The sequence below is a fragment of the Myxine glutinosa genome, chromosome 11 (assembly GCF_964187855.1).
Source record: "Myxine glutinosa chromosome 11, kmMyxGlut1.1, whole genome shotgun sequence".
NCBI lineage: Eukaryota > Metazoa > Chordata > Myxini > Myxiniformes > Myxinidae > Myxine > Myxine glutinosa.
The window spans coordinates 123,522,930-123,541,930 of NC_136271.1; the positions used below are offsets into that span (position 1 = coordinate 123,522,930).

At 44.7% G+C, this 19,001-nt stretch overlaps 1 protein-coding gene across 4 annotated transcripts in view; it reads left to right on the top strand.

The window, feature by feature from the left end:
* Positions 1 to 19,001, top strand: part of LOC137417543 (serine/threonine-protein phosphatase 2A 56 kDa regulatory subunit gamma isoform) — a 212,221-nt gene that overhangs the window by 174,024 nt on the left and 19,196 nt on the right. For all 4 annotated transcript variants that reach the window (XM_078787095.1, XM_078787097.1, XM_078787094.1 and 1 more), the window contains 3 exons: positions 10,422 to 10,475; positions 10,671 to 10,841; positions 11,583 to 11,710. In XM_078787095.1, the coding sequence (XP_078643221.1) occupies positions 10,422 to 10,475; positions 10,671 to 10,841; positions 11,583 to 11,710 (353 nt within the window). The remainder of the gene's footprint in view (positions 1 to 10,421; positions 10,476 to 10,670; positions 10,842 to 11,582; positions 11,711 to 19,001) is intronic.

Below are 19,001 nucleotides of genomic sequence, written 5' to 3' on the forward strand. Positions count from 1 at the left end.
CAAAAGCGAATTTTTAATATATATCGACACATTGCCGTCGGTGTCATGTTGGGTGGTGTATGATACACCATGACGCGATTTTTAAAAATATATCTCTGCATTTTCCCGCGTGTGTGGAATGTTTGTGGAAAATTAAAGATTTCAAATAAACCTATTTAAAGTGTATGCGCACATAACTAATAAAAAAAACGAAGAAATATCTCTCGGTAATTTCCTGAAACATATTTTACTTCCGGCTAATAATGTTGAATGAAATAAAAACGAAGAAATATATGTCGGCATCATTGTTGACGTTTTTGTGACGACTGTCATCAAACGAAAAAGTAATATATCTTAACGGAAAAGCAAAAGCGAATTTTTAATATATATTGACATGTTGCCGTCGGTGTCATGTTGGGCGGTGTATGATACACCATGACGCGATTTAAAAAAATATATCTCTGCATTTTCCCGCGTGTGTGGAATGTTCTCAATTATTGCTGACACCGAGTCTGAAACCATCGATAAAAATGAAATCATATGGTGAGTTAGATTGGAGATTAAGGCGTGAGAGAGACTCAATGGCCTTGAAGTTACAGGCGTTTGAGAATTCATTTCGTTCTATAAACGGCAACTTTCATCGGATTTTCTTCCCGTTTTTTTTCAACCGAGTCTAAAACTATGTTAGCGACTGTGAAAAATGAAATGATATATCGAATTTGATTTGAAATAAAACTGGGAGAGAGAGCAAGACACCACGGGCCTACAAAACAGGCCTCAAAGCTATGCGAGTTAATAAAATGGTGGATATTTGTTTATAATTATATGCAGCCACTCCCAGAATGGGTGGAGCTATGGGTGGAGCTACCCTGCAAACCGAGTAAGCCACACCCCGGACAGACACCCAACAGAATCATCTACGGCTATCTATATTATAGATTTCATCAGATCATCTCATTATGCTGTATATGTATGGTCTATGTTTACCTGTGAGATTGGAATTGAAAAATCATGCTTTTGGTCTTCCAATCCGTGTCTAATACATTGTTCCTCATCTTTACTCCACCCCCACCCTCCTCAAGAGCTTCGACAACAAAGACTACTTCGATAGACCTTAATGATGAACTTACTTGTAATAATATTATAAAAACAAATGTATATATGTATACACCTGTGTATTCATATTACGTATGTTCCCTTTTCTGACGTGGTGTTTCCTGTCTTGAGTTACTTGGTGAATTGAACTTGAACTTGAACTCGAACTTTGATCTGTATTCGAGACTTCAATCAATGAAATAGTATTTTACATGCTGCCACGTTGATGCCATACCTCCATATGGCCTGAAAACACCCCAAAATGATAACCCATTGAGCTCTCTATTTTCGACACTATCACTTTCTGTGGTAAAGCAATGCGGCGTGTATAGCATCCCATAACGGATATTATGGTGCTGCACTATAATGCTCTCGCGGGCCAACTTTTTGAAACTTCACACAACCCCATCAAAAATCCTGCTTACGGGCCTGTTAATGAAAATTTGGTCTTTTCCATGGATATGTGACCTGAAGAAAGAAAAGATAGATTTTTATGTGAAAAACTTTTTAAAAATATAATTTTGGTAAATTAATCAATGAAGAAATATAGTTAAAATTGAGATTGTATGTCACAGTTACCAATGATCCGGCAAACAACACTTAAAATCACCTGTGTGACATAAAGTCCATGCCGATGGCATGATAAAAAGTAGTGCGATAGCGCCGCAGCAATTTGCTTTAACATTCTCATAACTGAAGTTGTGAGGAGCGGGGATTTCCGTCTTTGGTAAATTAGTAAACCTGCTCCCTAAGCGAGCGGCAGGGAGGGTCATGTTAGTATCCTCTCTGCAGTATATAGATTGCAGTATACGCACGATATAAGTGGGATAAGCGATAAGCATAGAAATGCCTCAAGAATGTCGGGGGTGTGTTGAGTTACCAGTTTCTTGTGGAGCGCTCGCCAAGTGGCCATTTGAAAGCCACTCTAGCAATCACTCCATTTGAAACCGTTGATAAGGAACTGCTGGCTTTGCAAGCGCCAGCTAGCTTCCTGGTAACTAAACACACACCAGGTTTTTGTATAGTGTGACATTATTAACAAAAGGTTTTTGTAGTGTCACCTTTCTAAAAGGGGTTTTAAAGTTGAAGATGGGTCATTTGTATGAATGAGGAAGAGTAGAGTTCTCTTGTGGAACATTTGATGAAGAGGCAAGAAATAGAAAATGTCTGGTGACAGATGAGTCAGAAGACGTCTAATCAAAATTTTGTGTCATAGACTCAGGTCTTGTAAAATGCTGAAATGTCTTGATTTTAATTAAGACTTGTGAATGAAACAACGATTGAGGACAGATTTGACAATATGCCACTCGGTCTTAGCAGAGGAGGAGGAGGTGAGAAAGCATGTTAGATAGGGTCCATTGTGATCAGTATAAGTGTGACGGAAATGGAATTTCTTAAAATTGATTTCCAGGATTTGGATTAGGATCACCTTTCTAAAAAGTAGGCCATTGTGTGCTGGTACCCTGGGAAAGTTCTCTTTTGCCCGAATGTACAGGAGGGTACACTCGATTAGTGGCATCGTTTCACCTCCAAAAATGATGCAGCCAGCAGCTTGGTACTGATTGCACAAAAAGGTGTTTTTATCCTATGCCTCTACACTCTCCGTGAAGCAAAGTTTTCCCATTTCAGAGCCTGAAATAGTGTTAAAATCGTTTTTAAAAAATCAAAATTATTCAGCCTTTTATTTGATATTTTATTTTTGTAACTGGACATGCAAATATGTATAGGCCAATCTGTAGTCATCAAAATATAGTATCTCCAGGACTAATCTTTCAAACCCTTTACTTTCCAGTCGATCCAACTCCTTTAGTATTGACTTGCTATATAATAGCAAAGAACCCGTCCACAAGGACGGGTTAATTCCCCCAGAATTACACCGTTTGACTTGTAATACCCCCATAACACTGATGGAGGTGCTTTACAATACACATTTTCAAAGAGAATTGGGGTCCTCCACCCTGAACCCCGGGGACTCTGAATTTTTATTTACCACCTAATCAGGAAAGGGACTGGGCCCAAAGTAAGAGTGTATCAGCAGCTTTATATCTGTGTTCCTCCATGCTCATTACGCTCCTCAAACTTGTGTTAAATTCCCCCTACTAGCAACGGTACCCGCCCTATGGGCGGGGCTTCAATTGGGAAGCCGAAATGAAAAGGCACGTCCTTGTTCACCAGATCTGTATTCCTCGGACTGCCTCCGAGACTGGTGTGCAGCTGTGTCACATACTTGTTCCTGCCTCCGATAGTCCTCGTCTAGGCGAGCCTTCTTTCTTGCAACAGCTTCCTTGGATGTTTTCGTTAATGAGGCTTTCTGTTTGGGAGCCGTTTTACTGGTTTATCTGAAACGGTACCCGCCAAGAAACACGTACCAGAGAAAACAAATCGTTTTGGCAATGGCCGCTCTAATATTGTACCAGTTTGTGACGTTTGTCACATTGTCTCCAGTACCCGTTTGTGACGATGTTTTCATTGTGACGAAAAAATTCGAATTATTATTCGAATATTCGAATTCGAATTTATTTATTCGAATTGCACGAATATGTGAATTGTGATTGTGTTTCATTGTGATGTTTGTGCGGCAAAGGGCGGTGTGTACAAAAGGCAGGGACTTAACGCGAGCTGATGACTCGCGCTTACTGGGAATTTCTCGTTCGTGGGACACTGTCTCAAGCCCCAGTCCCCATCACGGATGGGGCTCAGCGGTTTAACCGAGCATGACGGTGAAGGGCAAGGTACACACTGGCCCGTCCAGTGTAGCGCGCATGCGGCACCGGACATCGAGGGGCATTAAATGTTCATTAAACATTCATTAAAGGATTACGAAACGAAAAACATTACGAAATTACGGATTGCACAAACATGTGAACATGTGAATTGTGATTGTGTTTCATTGTGATGTTTGTGCGGCAACGGGTGGTGTGCACAAAGGGCAGGGACTTGATCAACGCGAGCTGATGACTCGCGCTTACTGGGAATTCCTCGTTCGTGGGACACTGTCTCAAGCCCCAGTCCCCTTCACGGATGGGGCTCAGCGGTTTGCCCGAGCCTGACAGCAAAGGGCAAGGTACACACTGGCCCAACACTGTCCAGTGTAGCGCGTGCGGCCCCGGACATCGAAGGGCATTAAACGTTCATGAAACATTAAACGTTCATTAAAGGATTACGAAACGAAAAACATAACGAAATTACGTTCACACCGTCATGTTAAACACTACCGTGAACTCATCACAACATCGTCACAATGAGAACATCGTCACAATGAATGTTATGCGAACGCGAATGTTATGCGGGAGTCCAAACCTGAGAATGCTGGAGACCAAAGCTGAAATTGGGAAAACTAAACAGCCTATTTTACTCCCAGGGGTCCCAGGATTACCCACCCAAAATATCTTTGCAATCGGTTCAGCAGTTTTTACGGTACCTTCAAACAGACAGACGGACATTTGGTGAATTACAGTAAGATGCTGTTGAAAACCTTCGGTGATTTTTCTTGTTCCTTTATTTATGCTTTGCCTGGTGCTGGCTTAGCGGTTAGGGTGCAGCTTGGGATCCTAGGATCCTGGGTTCGAATCCCGGTCGATCGCTGAATTAATGCCGGGGGGTTGACTCAGCCTGCCATCCTTCCGAGATCGGCAAATTGAGTACCAAACAACAACAACAACAACAACATGCATTTTAAAGGTCATTTTCCCTGCTAGAGCGGGGGTTAACCTTGCGGTCCCCATGACAATCTTCTCCATTTTGCCCTATTTTCTGCATCTCTCCTTGTTAACCCCCTTGCCCGCATTTCTTCTTCCACCATCTTCAGCCAAGTCTTTCTCGTTCTTCCCCATCCTCTACTTCCTTCTACATTCATTTCCATCACTCTTCTCAACCAGTCACTTTCATCCTTCCTCAACACATGACCAAACCATCTCAACCTGTTTCTCTTCACAGCATCAATCACAGGCTCTATTCCCATCATCTTTCGCAATTCATCATTTGTCTTCCTCTCTCTCAACGATACTCCGCACATCCACCGAACCATTCGCATTTCCACCCTTTCCAGCCTTCGTTGCTGCTCTACGTTCATTACCCATGTCTCGCTCCCATAAATCGCAACACCTCTCACACATGCAGCATACACCTTTCCCTTCAGCTTCAACGACACTCCCCTCCTCATCAGCACGCCACTCAGTTCCCGAAACTTCTTCCATGCACATCTCACTCTTGCAACCGTTGCCGAGTCTGATCCACCTTCTCCATTCAGCATGTCTCCGAGGTAGCAAAATGTTTTCACACCTTCCAGCTTCACGCCGTCACCAAGATCCAACTCAACATTTCCTCCATCTGCAGCTCCCTCTGTGCACACCTTACATTTGAATGTAGCTGCCACACTGGTTAATGACCCTCTCAGACCACTACATTTTTGATGAACCCACTCAGCGCACATTGTACATTGAATGGAGTTCACTCCGACACCCTTCCTGCACACAGCACATGGCCACTTCCCAGTTCTTTCCACCTCACCACATGCTTTACCACTTGCCATCACCTTCGTCTTTCCTATATTCACCTTCAGACCTTTTGTCTCCATACATTCCTTCCACTTGTTCATCTTTTCCTTCAGTCCATCCATACTTTCCGCAATCAACACCAGATCATCTGCATACAACAACTCCCACGGTAAACCCTCCTTTACGTTCTGAGCCAGCACCTCCATTGCAGCTACAAATAGTAGTGGACTTGGTACCGACCCCTGATGCACTCCCACCTTCACCTCAAACTCACCACTGTTCCCGTCCTTCGTCCTTACAGCTGTGCGCGCTCTTTTGTACATTGCCATCACTACTCTGATCAACCATTCCTCCACCCCTAACTTCCTCAATGCCCATGTCAATACTTTGCGTGGAACCCTATTGAATGCTTTCTCCAGATCAACAAACCCAAGAAACAACTTCTTCCTCTTCTCCATGTACTTCTCCTGCAACTGCCTCACAATAAAGAGCACGTCTGTCGTTCCTCTTCCTGGCATAAATCCAATCTGCATTTCGTCGATCTTCACCTTCTTCCTTATCCTCCTCTCCAACACCCTTTCCATTACCTTCATTCCATGCTCCAATAACTTTATCGCTCGATACGAGCCACACTCCAGAGGGTCACCTTTCCCCTTGTATAGGCGGCCTTCTTTCACTACCAGATTACAGATCTCTGTCATACCAGACGGCATCAGCCCACGGGTCCTAAAATCCTGCTCTGCCGCTCTATCTCACCCTCTCTCTGTTCTTTTCACCCTCTCTTTTGCTCAAGGTCGTCTGCCAGCATCTTGGAAATCAGCAAACATTACCGCTTTACACAAAAAGGTGCAAAAACAGATCCTTGCAACCACAGACCAATCAGCCTGCTTCCAATTATCAGCAAAGTCATGGAATCCATCATTCATACTGCTCTCCCCTCTGGGCTGGTGCTCCTGCCTCACACCTAGCTCGTCTTCACGCTGTTGAAACCAAAGCGTTCAGAATCATTGGAATCTCCCGCGATGACGCTATCTCCGAGGGCCTTTCACTCACTCACCGCAGGCAGGTTGGTGGTCTTTCCGTCTTCTACCGACTCCTCTCCGGCCTTGCTCCCCGAGCTCTCTCTGGGCTCTGTCCCCCAAATATTCCTGCAGGTCTCACAAGATCTGCCTGCAACCCTCTTATGGTTAAACTGCCAAAATCAAGACTCTCTGCTCACCTTCACTCCTTCATTCCTCTTTTCTCCTGCCTCTGGAACAAACTCCCTCACTCTCTTCAATCCCACTCCTCCCTCCAGGTCTTTAAAACGGCTGTTCACAACCATCTCTTATCTTCCCCAATCCAAAACCTTGATCTTTTCTACCCCCGCTAATTTCACCCCAAATCCACTTTTTTGAGGTGAATTTTGTCTTCTTTCCTGGAAGTCCTTGGTGTCCTTGCGTTTTATACCTATCCTGCCTCCCCCCAGGCCCTCTCCCTCCCACACATCTTCTGATGTCCCTGCTCTCAAATGTTGTGTTTGTGTGCTTCTTCCCCTTCTCTCCGCATCTTGTCGACCGCTCCCCTTTTTATATACTTTGTGTGCTTGTTTGTTTGATTTGTTTGTTTGATAAATGTTAGCTCTTTCATGAGCCTCGACTCTGTATATGAAAAAAAAAAAAATTATCTTCACACCCCAACTTCCTGCTGCCTTCAACATATCTCCCACAACTCCCGTCGGCCCTCCTGCTTTTCTACTCTTCATTGCTTTTATCGCTTCCTCAACTTTCTTCTCAGTTATCTTCTCTGCCGGTCCTAAAACTGGGTTACTCTCTATGTTGCCATCCCATTCATTCTCTGTATTCGACAGCATTTCTATATATCTTTTCCATCTTCCTTTAATTCCATCTGGGTCCACAACGATTTGTCCCACTTCATCCTTCAAGCAACTCACCCCCATCACATCACACCTCTCTTTCGCTATCTGCTTTGCAATCCTGAATACCGCTCTCTGACCCTCTCCGAATCCAAGCTTTCTCCGAACATTTTCCTACATGCCTCCTTCACCTTTGCTACCTCTTTCTTTGCAGCCTTCTTGGCTGCCTTATAACTTTCATGCTCTGCTTTTTCTGCTCCCATACCCTTCGCCTTCTGCCACTCCTTTAACTTCTTCCTCTTCTCGTCAATCCTCTTTCCAACTTCCTCATCCCACCACCATGTTTCCGAGTTCCTCGGTGGTCCTTTTGTCCATCCACATACCTCACCAACGGCTCCCAACAGACTATCTTTCATTGACATCCAACCACGTTCAAGCTCAACCACATCATCCACTACCCTACTCAGCCTCTCTTTTAATGCCTCCCTTACTGTCACCTCTTTCAACCTCCACACCTTCATTCTCGGTTGGTACTTCACCCGCCGAGCTCTCCTCGCACCTTTCACCCTTATGTCGCAGACAACCAAGTGGTGTTGTGAAACAGCCTCCTCCCCCGGGATCACTTTTGTGTCCCGGAGGTGCCCCCTATTTCACCTACACACCATCAGGTAGTCAACGGTTGTCGTCGACCCACCTGACGTGTATGTAACAAGCTTATTATCCTCTTTCTGGAACTGAGTATTACAAATCAACAAATCAGCTCCATCAGCAAACTCCAAATCCTTTCACCTTCTCCATTTCTCACACCATATCCGTAACCCCCATGAACTCCCTCAAAACCGTCCATACTCCTTCCCACATGTCCATTTAGGTCTCCTCCTACCACAACAACTTCCTCATCTTTCACGTTTTCCATCAGCTTCTCTATCGCACGCCAGAACTTGTTATTCTCTTTATCGCTCCGACCAACCTGCGGAGCATATCCCGAGATGACGTTAACCAAGAGCTTTCCACTCATCATTTTCACCATCATCAACCTATCACTCACTCTCGTCACACTCACCACACTGTCTACAAACTCCTCAGAAAACAGGACACCAACACCATTCACGCCCTCCGGGCACCCTTGCCACACAAACTTGTATTTCTGTCCCTGCCTGCCCTTCACCATTCTCACACCACTTCCCTTCCATCTCGTCTCTTGCACACAACATATGTCCACTCTTCTTCTGACCAATGCTTCCACCACTTCTCCTGATCTCCCTGTCATTGTCCCTACATTCCATGTCCCAAACCTCAGAAACCGATCTCCACTTCGGACTGTACCCTGCCCATATGTAGTTGTAATTGTCATGGTTCTCTTTTTGAGGCAATGTTTTTATGGCCGGATGCCCTTCCTGACGCCAACCCTCTTAGTCGCCTCTTACGACACGCAGGGATACGGTGTACCTATTCTAACCAGGCTACACACCGGGAAATTGAGTACCAGTTCACTGGTAATTCCCTGTGTGCCGCAAGAGGCAACTAACAGGGTTGGCAGCAGGAAGGGCATTCGGCTGTAAAACATTGCTTCAAATAGGGGACCACGGTGCCATGAAAAAGGCCAACCCCTGCTCTGCAGGGAAAAATGGCCTCTAAAGGTGGTTCTTTATTTATGCTTCCAAACACTGGCATTCTCTTCCAGTTGAGATTTGATCTGCATCATCTATCTCAAGTTTTAAACTGCAAATTAATACTTTGCCTTTGTAAACGAGCGTCTCTTTGGATTGTCTTTTCTTTACGTTGTCTCTTCTTGTTTAATGCTTCTCCTATAAAGGGCCTCAAGAAGTCCAATGGCCACACAACAGGTTATCATTAATACAGGGAGTATTAACAAATAAATGTGGTGGGTGGAAGGGAAGAGAAGACTACAGCACATGCGATTAATCAACCGGTGACAAAATGAATGAAAATATACACAACGTAGCCTTGGAACCTCAATATAACATAATTGTTAAACTTAAGCGCATTCATTCGGGTAAAACACAAGATGGACAGAGAGATAGGACAAGACAGATGAGAGAGAACCTGCTCCTCGTGGCAAGGCTCGGCCAAACGGCCTTGCAGCGCCCTGCGCTTCTCTCCAGATGTTCGTCATGCACCATCGAACCATGAAGCAGGCAGCAACCACGGCACGGCAGGCAGGAATCAACCATGCATGGCGCGGGCACTGTCAATGCGACGAGGACCCACAGAGAGCCTTCCCAAAGCACCAAACTTCAACCACAAAGCACCATATGCCCAGCACCAACCACGAAGCACCATTTGCCAACTTGTGCCCACCACCAAACCCTCGCTTTTAGTAGTTCTGGTGGGGCGGGGTGAACCCTCGTGGCTCGTACAGTTTGAGTCGCAAGGCATTGAGCCAGCTGGGTCACACTAATTGGGAGGGGAGCAGGTATTCTTCTATCGCACGCCGTCTGCAGTCTTTGGGTTTGATGAAAATCACCAGACTGTCACATTCCCAATGTGTCACAAACTTATGCACAGCCCTGGCACCTCATCCAGCAGGCGATTTTTGTGCAGGGGGGGAGGGGGGCTGTTAAGAGGAAAAATACACGAAGACGTGTACATGGGGGGGGGGGGGGGGGGCATTGTAAGGTTTAGGGAGGGAAGGGAAGATAGGCCTTAGAAACAGGCATTTGGGTGGGAAGATAAGAGCTTCTGAACACTATTCAACACTATCTCATTAATTACAGCAATTACTTCATGCTTTTTCTGACATGCACTATGGAATAACTATTATAATTGATTCTCCATTCACCCCTACGCCATTTCCGTAACAATATGATGGAGGGGAGTGATAAATGAATCCTCCCAACCCTCCTTTGGCCTAAACTGTCTTGCTTTATTGAAAGAATTTCTGTGCACTGAAATGCTCTTCCTCGATTAAGTTATTGTTGTATGCTGAAGTTGTAATCAGTCGTGAATTTAAATGTTTGCATTGATTTGAACAGCTGGCGTACTGCGTAGTTCAGTTCTTGGAGAAGGACAGCAGCCTAACTGAACCGGTGAGATTAATTCTGGGGTTCTACACCTTAGAACTTTTGTATCATATTGATCCTGGCTGTCTCAACTCTACTTGCTTTGTGGTGTTGCATTTCCATTTTACAAACACCTTTCCTTTGCTATATTAAAGTGTGTCCAAGGTAATGGTGCCAGCATGATCATTGCACCAAATTCCACACCTTGATCCTGGAATGTAGGTGGTGTTAGGCCTGCTGAAGTTCTGGCCAAAGACACATTCCCCAAAGGAGGTGCTGTTTCTCAATGAGTTGGAGGAGATCCTGGATGTAATTGAACCATCGGAGTTCATGAAGGTCATGGAACAGTTGTTCCGACAGCTTACCAAGTGCGTGTCCAGCCCTCATTTTCAGGTGAAATATAGATGGAGTGAGAGCATGGTAAACCTTTAAAGGAGATAGGACATGTTGATCATGTTACAATATGTTTAAGAATATGGATACTGTAATTTATTTTAGTCTGACAGGATGGTACATAGGTCGCGCACATTAATACCTTTGAGCCGTCTCATCTGAGTTTGAATCTCAACTTGACTACAAACTATAAGATTGGTATCTTGCAGGGACGGTGTTACATCACAGCGTGTTCCGTCCCTTGGATGGACGTTAAGCTACGGGCCCAACTGCTAGCATGAGTGGGCATTCAGGTTTCCAGTGTGTTTTGCAAAGAGTCAGTGAGTTATTGCTGCACCCTGGTTAACTTCCAAATTTCTGCCCAAGCCAGCCACAATTAAATGCCAGGCCAGCTGGTTCATGAAACATTTGGGCCTAACTTCCTCCTGCAACCAACCCCACAAGAACCTTCATTGTCCACAACCAAACTCTAATTATTACCCTTTTAAGATCTTGATGGCAGACAATACTTCAACTTCCACTTCTACTTTGTCTTTACCTCTTACTGTTGTACTCTTAATAATCACCTTTTATAAGAACTGAATGATCCTTGCTACAATTACTAAACGTATGCTCGAGGTTGATTTTGTAAAGAAAACAGATTACGACATGAAGTAGAGCTTCTGGTTACTAAGCACCTATTGATCCATTTAACTTTTATTTGTACAACACCTGTTTGTTCTTTCTGTGCATGGAACTCAGGTGGCTGAACGTGCGCTTTACTACTGGAACAACGAATACATTATGAGTCTTGTCAATGATAATGCGAGCTGCATTCTGCCCATAATGTTTCCTGCACTCTACCGCAACTCCAAGACCCACTGGAATAAGTAAGACCCATAGATGTAGGGACAAAGATGTACATGAAATAGCGATGAACAACTCATAATACAGATGACAATGCAGGACGATGTATCTGATATGCTGTGTCATCACCATTACATTGTACTAAACATGCAGGGGTGAGCAATATATGAAATCTACATGTACAGGAAGTATATTACAAAAGAGATATTGTGTTAAGCCACACGTACACATGCATGCACACACACGTACACACATGTCCGCACACACATGTACACACATGTCCGCACACACATGCATACACACATGTACACACATACACACATGATCATAGCATAACTCATGCGAGTTGCTGCCTCTCAGAATTATCGTTATTACAGGACCTCATTATGCTTTATCGCTTGTATCGCTTATATTTATCGCTTATATTGGCGGGGCGGTTAGGGGGGTGCTTAGGCCCTGCCAATACATAACTCCATTTCCTGAAAGTTTTTATTTCCTCCCTGTGTTTTTCATCGGTTTTTTTATACCACTTTGTTTTAGATCTTGCGTTCGTGTCATAATTAATGCATGCTGATGCCTTTTTTCAATCACGATTAGCATGAAATGAGCTCGGAAGCCGTCTTTCGCTTTGTCATCATTATACTTGGCACGAAAGGATGCGTTCTTTCTTTATTTGTTTTTAATATAATGCTGTCTATTCTGAGCCATTTTCCTTCGTACTTTATGCATCTTGTAATACGTTACATTGGCAATCTACGTTGCCTTGCAATACACCTTAAAATACACTGCCTTGCAATCCATGGCAGAGACTTTACTGCTGAAAGTCATTTTTAGGGCAGAGTTTCTCATTCTGCACTTACGTAAATGGCATTCAATAGCTTGTGGTGCATTGTGATTGTACTTTTATTTCATCGTGTTTTTATTAATATTTTTGTTTGTTATGGTACGAGTGCAATATCCAAGAGACAATGTCACTTCCTCCTTTTAGAATAATTGTAAACGCTTCAGCCATTATTGTGCTTGGCTGTCTGCCAAAATTGAGAGAAATACTATTCGGCGATTTTGCGATCTCCCGATTTGGTACTTCAGCGATGTATTCTGGCATTTTTATCACTCTTGTTAGCTCTGAAAATGCTCGAGAATAAAAAAAATGTATAGCTTTAATACGCTTATGACTTCACACTAAAGTAGCTTTTCAGCATATCATGTTCTGCACAATTGATGGAGCGGTCATTTTTTTCTGATGTCTTCCCTCCATGTGGAGTACTCCATGATATATATATGCATGCACACTGCATTCAGAAAGTATTCACACCCCTTAACCTTTTTCACATTTTGTTGTGTTTTAACCTGAATTTGACGTGGACAAAAATTTTTTTTAATTGGCAGTGATCTACACTTAATACCCCATAATGTCAAAGTTGAATTTGTTTTAAATACATTTTTACAAAACAATTGAAATGTTTACAAAAAATAAATAAAATGAAATGCAGAAATATTTCGTTTACGTAAGTATTTAATCTCTTGAGTCAATACTTTGTAGCAGTGCCTTTGGCAGTGATTACAGCTTCGAGTCTTCTTGGGTATGTCTGTATCAACTTTGCACATCTGGATTTGGGGAGTTTCTCCCATTCTTCCTTACAGATTTACTCACGCTTTGTCAAGTTGGATGGAGAGCATCGGTGAACAGCAATCTTCATATCTTTCTACAGAGTCTCAATGAGATTCAAGTCTGGGCTTTGGCTGGGCCACTCATTGACTTTCACATTCTTGTTCTAAAGCCATTCCACATTCCAATGTTGCTTTGGCTGTATGGTTGAAGTCATTGTCCTGTTGGAACATAAACCTTCGCTGCAGTTTAAGGTCTTTTGCACTCTCAAGCAGGTTCTCCTCAAGGATTTGCCTGTATTTGGCTCCATTAATTGTTCCTGCTATCCTTATAAGTCCCTGCCACTGAAAAGCATTCCCATAGCATGATACTGCCACCACCATGCTTCGCGAGGGATGGTGTTAGATGGTGATGAGCTTTGCTCAGTTTCCACCAGACGTAGCACTTTGCATTCAGGCAAAGTAATTCAATTTTCGTCATCAGACCACAGAATCTTTTGCGTCATGTTCTGAGTTTTTCACATGCCTTTTTGCAAACTCAAGGCGTGCTGTCATGTGTCTTTTTCTCAGGAGTGGCTTCCATCTGGCCACTCTTCCATAAAGCCTAGATTGAAGTGCTGCAAAGACTGTTGTCCTTCCGGCAGGTTCTCCCATATCAGCCAAGGAACTCTGTAGTTCTGCCAGAGTGGTCATTGGTTTGTTCAGTTTGCTCGGACGGGCAGCTATAGGAAGAGTCTGTATTGTTCCATATTCTTTCTACTTACTAATGATAGAGCTCATTGTGCTCATGGGAACTTTCAATACTAGAAATTGTTTTATACTGTTGTGGTTTTGGAATAAAGGATAATCCCCCTCATAGGTAGACGCACCACAACATGAAGCCTCGCGATAGTTCAGTTATTTCTTAGTGAATGTAAGCGTAGTCCTTTCCTGGGTTAGTTTTGCGTTGAGCAGGCCCGTGAGTAGGGCGGTCTTTTGGGCTGGAAATGCCACGTGGCAGGCCTGAACAAGTCTGGCGAGGCCGAAGGGAGGCGCTGCAGGAGGGAGTGGCCGGTAAGCGCGAGCCGCCAATCAGAGCTTGAGAGGAGTGGCTAACCACGGCAATGGGAGGTGGGGTTTGGAACATTTGAGTAAGGCCGAGGCGGAGCCATAAAACCCTGCTCCGAGCCCCCCAACTCAGTTCTCAGTTCAGAGTCGGAATTCGAGTTGAGAGCGTTCGCGTTGGAGTTCTGAGTTCGGGTCGAGGCATTGATTGAGTCAGAATCGTGTGCACAGGCAGTGGAGTTAAGTTGAGCTTGAGAACGCGAGTGGAGCTGCAGAACGAGGGAATTTAACAATTGCTTATTATCGTCAATTGTACACGAACTTGCCCCGTGCCCTGCGCTTTGCGCTGTATTAATCGCGCGTTCGAGAAGGCGACCCGTGCCGGGCCACAGACGCGCGATCTCCTCCTGCCTGCCTTCTCCTGCATACGTGGAAAAAAGGGTTTAAACCCCCCCTTTGTAACGGGAACGGGCTTCGGGAGGATCCGCAACAATACCCTTCTCCACATCTACGCCTCCTCACAATTATTCTATCTATGGACAGTTCCTTGGACTTCATGGGAAAGTTGCTGCTGTGCCATACACTGTCAACTGTGGGACCTTATATAGAAAGGTGTGGTTCTTTATAAATCATGTCCAATCAATTGCATTGGCCACTGGTGGACTGCAATCATGTTGTGGAGACATCTCAAGGATGATCAAAGGAAATTGGATGCACCTGAGCTCAATTTGGAGTGACAGAGCAAGACATTTCAGCTTTTCATTTTTTTTTTTTATTTTGTAAAAATTCCGTAAATTATAAAAAAATCCACTTTGACATTATTGGGTATTCTGTGTAGATCAGAGGCAAAAAAAATCTCAATTTAATCCATTTTATATTCAGGCTGTAACACAATAAGATGTGAAAAAAGTCAAGAGGGTGCAAATACTTTCTGAAGGCACTGTATATGTGTATATTATTTGTGTACATGACTGAGGTTCATGGAAGAGCTGGAGCAGAACAGAAGGGAACAAAATGGAAAGACCCCCAACAGAGTAGAAGTGAGAGTGACATATATTATATAAAATTGGATGTGGGCATGGGACCAGGCACTGCCCGCGAGGGTGCCCGACACAGCCCGACTGGGTGAGATCTTCCCAGCGGTGGTTTCAGAATACGGTGGCCATTGATAAGCGATGGATTTATTGGTCTCATGTTGGTTACCTTTTGCCTGCAGGTGGCGGCAGCACTGCCTGACCCCACATTGCAACATGCACCTTATAGCCTTTGTTTGCGTCAAAACTTAGTAGCATGTGGTAGCTTAAAACCTTGCCCAGATTCTGAATTACCTACCCCCAAAATGTGGCGTCTCTAGATGCTATGGTACGGCTGTCCGAGTAACAAACACACACACAAATAAACATGCAAACACATGAATGAAAATGAAATTATTGATTTATAAGATATATAATTTTCAGCCGCTCCAGCAAATCTCGCGAGATCACGGCGAGGTCACGTCTTTTCGAAGCTGTTCCATGCGCTCACGCTTTTGAAGCTAAGTGATCTTTCACAATTGTGTTTTTGTCGAGACTGTATCTATCTTTCGGTGTATGTACCTATAGCGTATATTTTGGAAAATTTTCGGTGCTAATTTTTCGTACATGTATACACAATCGTCGGTGAATGCGTATCGAGTATTCTGAGGCCTAGTACTCGTAGGCTTAGGTTACCGTACCGTCTCCGACCTTGTGGTTTTGTTTTTCTCTCAGCGATTCGTCGAATGCGCTGCAATTATTTTCGTTGTCTGTTTCGTCCCAGTCGTTCACCCCATACCTCCTTGTTTAATATCTCAAAAAAAAAAACCCAAAAAAATATTTCCTTCTCAGGGCTTATTCGTTTATTTGTTCGTTCGTTCTTCGTTCATGTTGTTCGCGATCACGTGGGAAGAAATGTATAATCTCTCCCCTGAACAACTATTTTCTCTCATATATTATAACACCCTTTTCTTCTTTTCCTACAAAAGGATGCTTTCGTCTTGCTCACCAAATCTATTCATTCCAAAAAATATATATTTATACCATCTCTTACAGTTCCTCCTTTCTACATTCCCTAAACTATCCAGAACTCCACCCCTCCTTCAGCATCCTCAAACGTATTTTTGACTCGAAGGTCTCAAACTCATTTTGCAAAAAATGTTCGTTTCCCATGAATCGTACACTTCAAAATCCAATCTCACCCCTCCCCTCCAAATCTTCCCCATCCCCCCTTCCCTCCTAAACTCCCCCCACACCCCTCCCCTCTGAGACTCTCCCTCGCTCCTCCCCTCCTAGACTCCCCTCTCACCCCTCCTCCTCAAAGCATCCTCCCTGCTTCTTCCCCCTTCCAACTTTCACCTTCATCTCCCCCAACCTTCTGCCTCGCTCTTCCCCCTCCTCAAATAACACCTCACTGTGCCTCACCCAATCTCCATCAAACCTTTTGTCCGCCCCATTCTTCCCTTTTCCCAAGCTATTCTGAAATCTCTGAAATCTCTGACACACCTTCAACAGCTCTCCCTACCTCTTCCTCCTCTACCACATCTTACCCTACCCCTCCCCCCCCTGTTCTGTACCCGAGGCTCCCCCTTCCTCTTCATTAACGGTATGGACCTCAAACATCTGGGGCCTTCGCTCAAACTTGACTGATCTCTCCATACAGGTTGCTTCTGATAAACCAGATGTGATGTGCTTAACAGAAACTTTCCTCCTTCATGATGTCTCTGATGCCTTGGTATCTCTCCCAGGTTACTCCCTCCTCCGGTATGATAGACCTGAGCCTCGTCCTGGAGGTGGGGTTGCTATCTTTATAAAAAACTCTCTTCCTCACTCGCCCTTCACTGCCCTCTCTCCACCTCACCCCCAGGAATACCTTTGGCTACGGCTTCCCCTTCGCTCCCACCTTTTGTTCATATGTGTGTTGTACCGTCCACCAAACAGTGATGACTCCATCTACATCTCGCTGTCTGATAATATGGACCAACTTCTATCTACCCATCCCAACTCTCTCTTCCTCATATGTGGTGATTTCAATTGTCACCATGCCAGTTGGCTGGGTGTGGGTACCCCTCTCACCAGCCATGGCTCTTCAGCAAAGGACCTCTGCGACTCACTGGGACTGACACAATCTGTCAATTTCCCGACCCGGATCTCAGTCAACGGAGCATCTTCTCTTCTGGATTTGGTTATGACTAACTTCCCTGAAAATGTCTGCTGCTCTTCTTCTGCTCCAATCGGCTCATCTGATCATGTGCTTGTAAAAGTGGACATCTCTCTGACCATTCTCAGAGAGCTTCCTCAGCGTCGGCGAGTCTGGCATTTCACTCAGGCCAACTGGCACGGTCTTCAAGCAGCCATCAATCCTCTGGACTGGTCTCCCATCTCTACCGCCTCTGACATCAACTCATCCTGGGAATTCTTTCAAAGTAAATTGCTCTCTCTCATGCACAGATTTATCCCATCTCGTCTTCAGTTGTCATACCCTTCCTCCCGTCCATGGTACACGGAATCTTGTGGTGAGGCTGTTGCCCTGAAACAACTTGCTTTCGTCTCCTGGAAAGCAAATCCAACGGAAGGAAATCTCATTTCCTTTCACAAAGCCCGAAACAAGTGTGTGTCCACCCTCAGGAGAGCCAGGAAACAATATCTCACTGTTCTCAAGACCGAACTCTCTTATCTGTCTCCCTCTTCCAAATCCTGGTGGCGTCTGGGCAAATCTGTTTCTGGTGTTTGTTCCCCCTCCATCCCCTCCCTCACCTCAAACGGCTTAACGGCTGACTCCGCACGTGAAAAAGCTGAATGCCTCAACTCTGTGTTTGCCTCTAAATCTTGTGTCCCAAACCCATCCCTCTCTGTACCCACCGTACCCAGTCGTACCCAGCTGCTCCTGGACTCTGTGTCCTTTCCTCCTGACAAGGTGGAAAAGTTTCTGTCAACCCTCGACTCTGATTCTGCAACTGGTCCTGACGGCATCAGCCCACGGGTCCTAAAATCATGTTCTTCTGCTCTTTCACTCCCTCTTTCTGTTCTCTTCACCCTCTCTTTTGCTCAAGGTCATCTGCCATCTGCTTGGAAATCAGCCAACATCACCGCTTTGCACAAAAAAGGTGCAAAAACAGATCCTAGCAACTACAGACCAATCAGCCTTCTCCCAATTATCAGCAAAGTCATGGAATCCATCATTGCTTCAGATATGAAATCTTTCCTCTTCTCCAATGGCGTGATCTCTGATCATCAATTTGGTTTCAGACCTGGTCACTCTACTCTGGACATGCTGCTTCTGCTTTCTCAACAATGGATGGAGGTCCTCAACGCCAAACAAGAAATTAGAGCTGTCTCCCTTGACATTTCACGTGCCTTCGATACAGTCTGGCACCCCGCTCTGTTCACCAAACTCTCCTCCTTTGGTATCCATGGAAATCTCCACGCATGGCTGGCGGACTTCCTCTCTGGTCGTAGTCAACGTGTGGCCCTGAATGGGTTTCTCTCATCTCCTCTTCCTGTTCAGGCTGGAGTTCCCCAAGGTAGTGTTCTGGGCCCTGTGCTTTTTCTGGTTTTCATCAATGATCTCTCTGACTCTCTTGAAAATCCTCTCTATCTCTTTGCTGACGCCTCTACTCTCTGTCGCTCCATTCCTCATCCCTCAGAT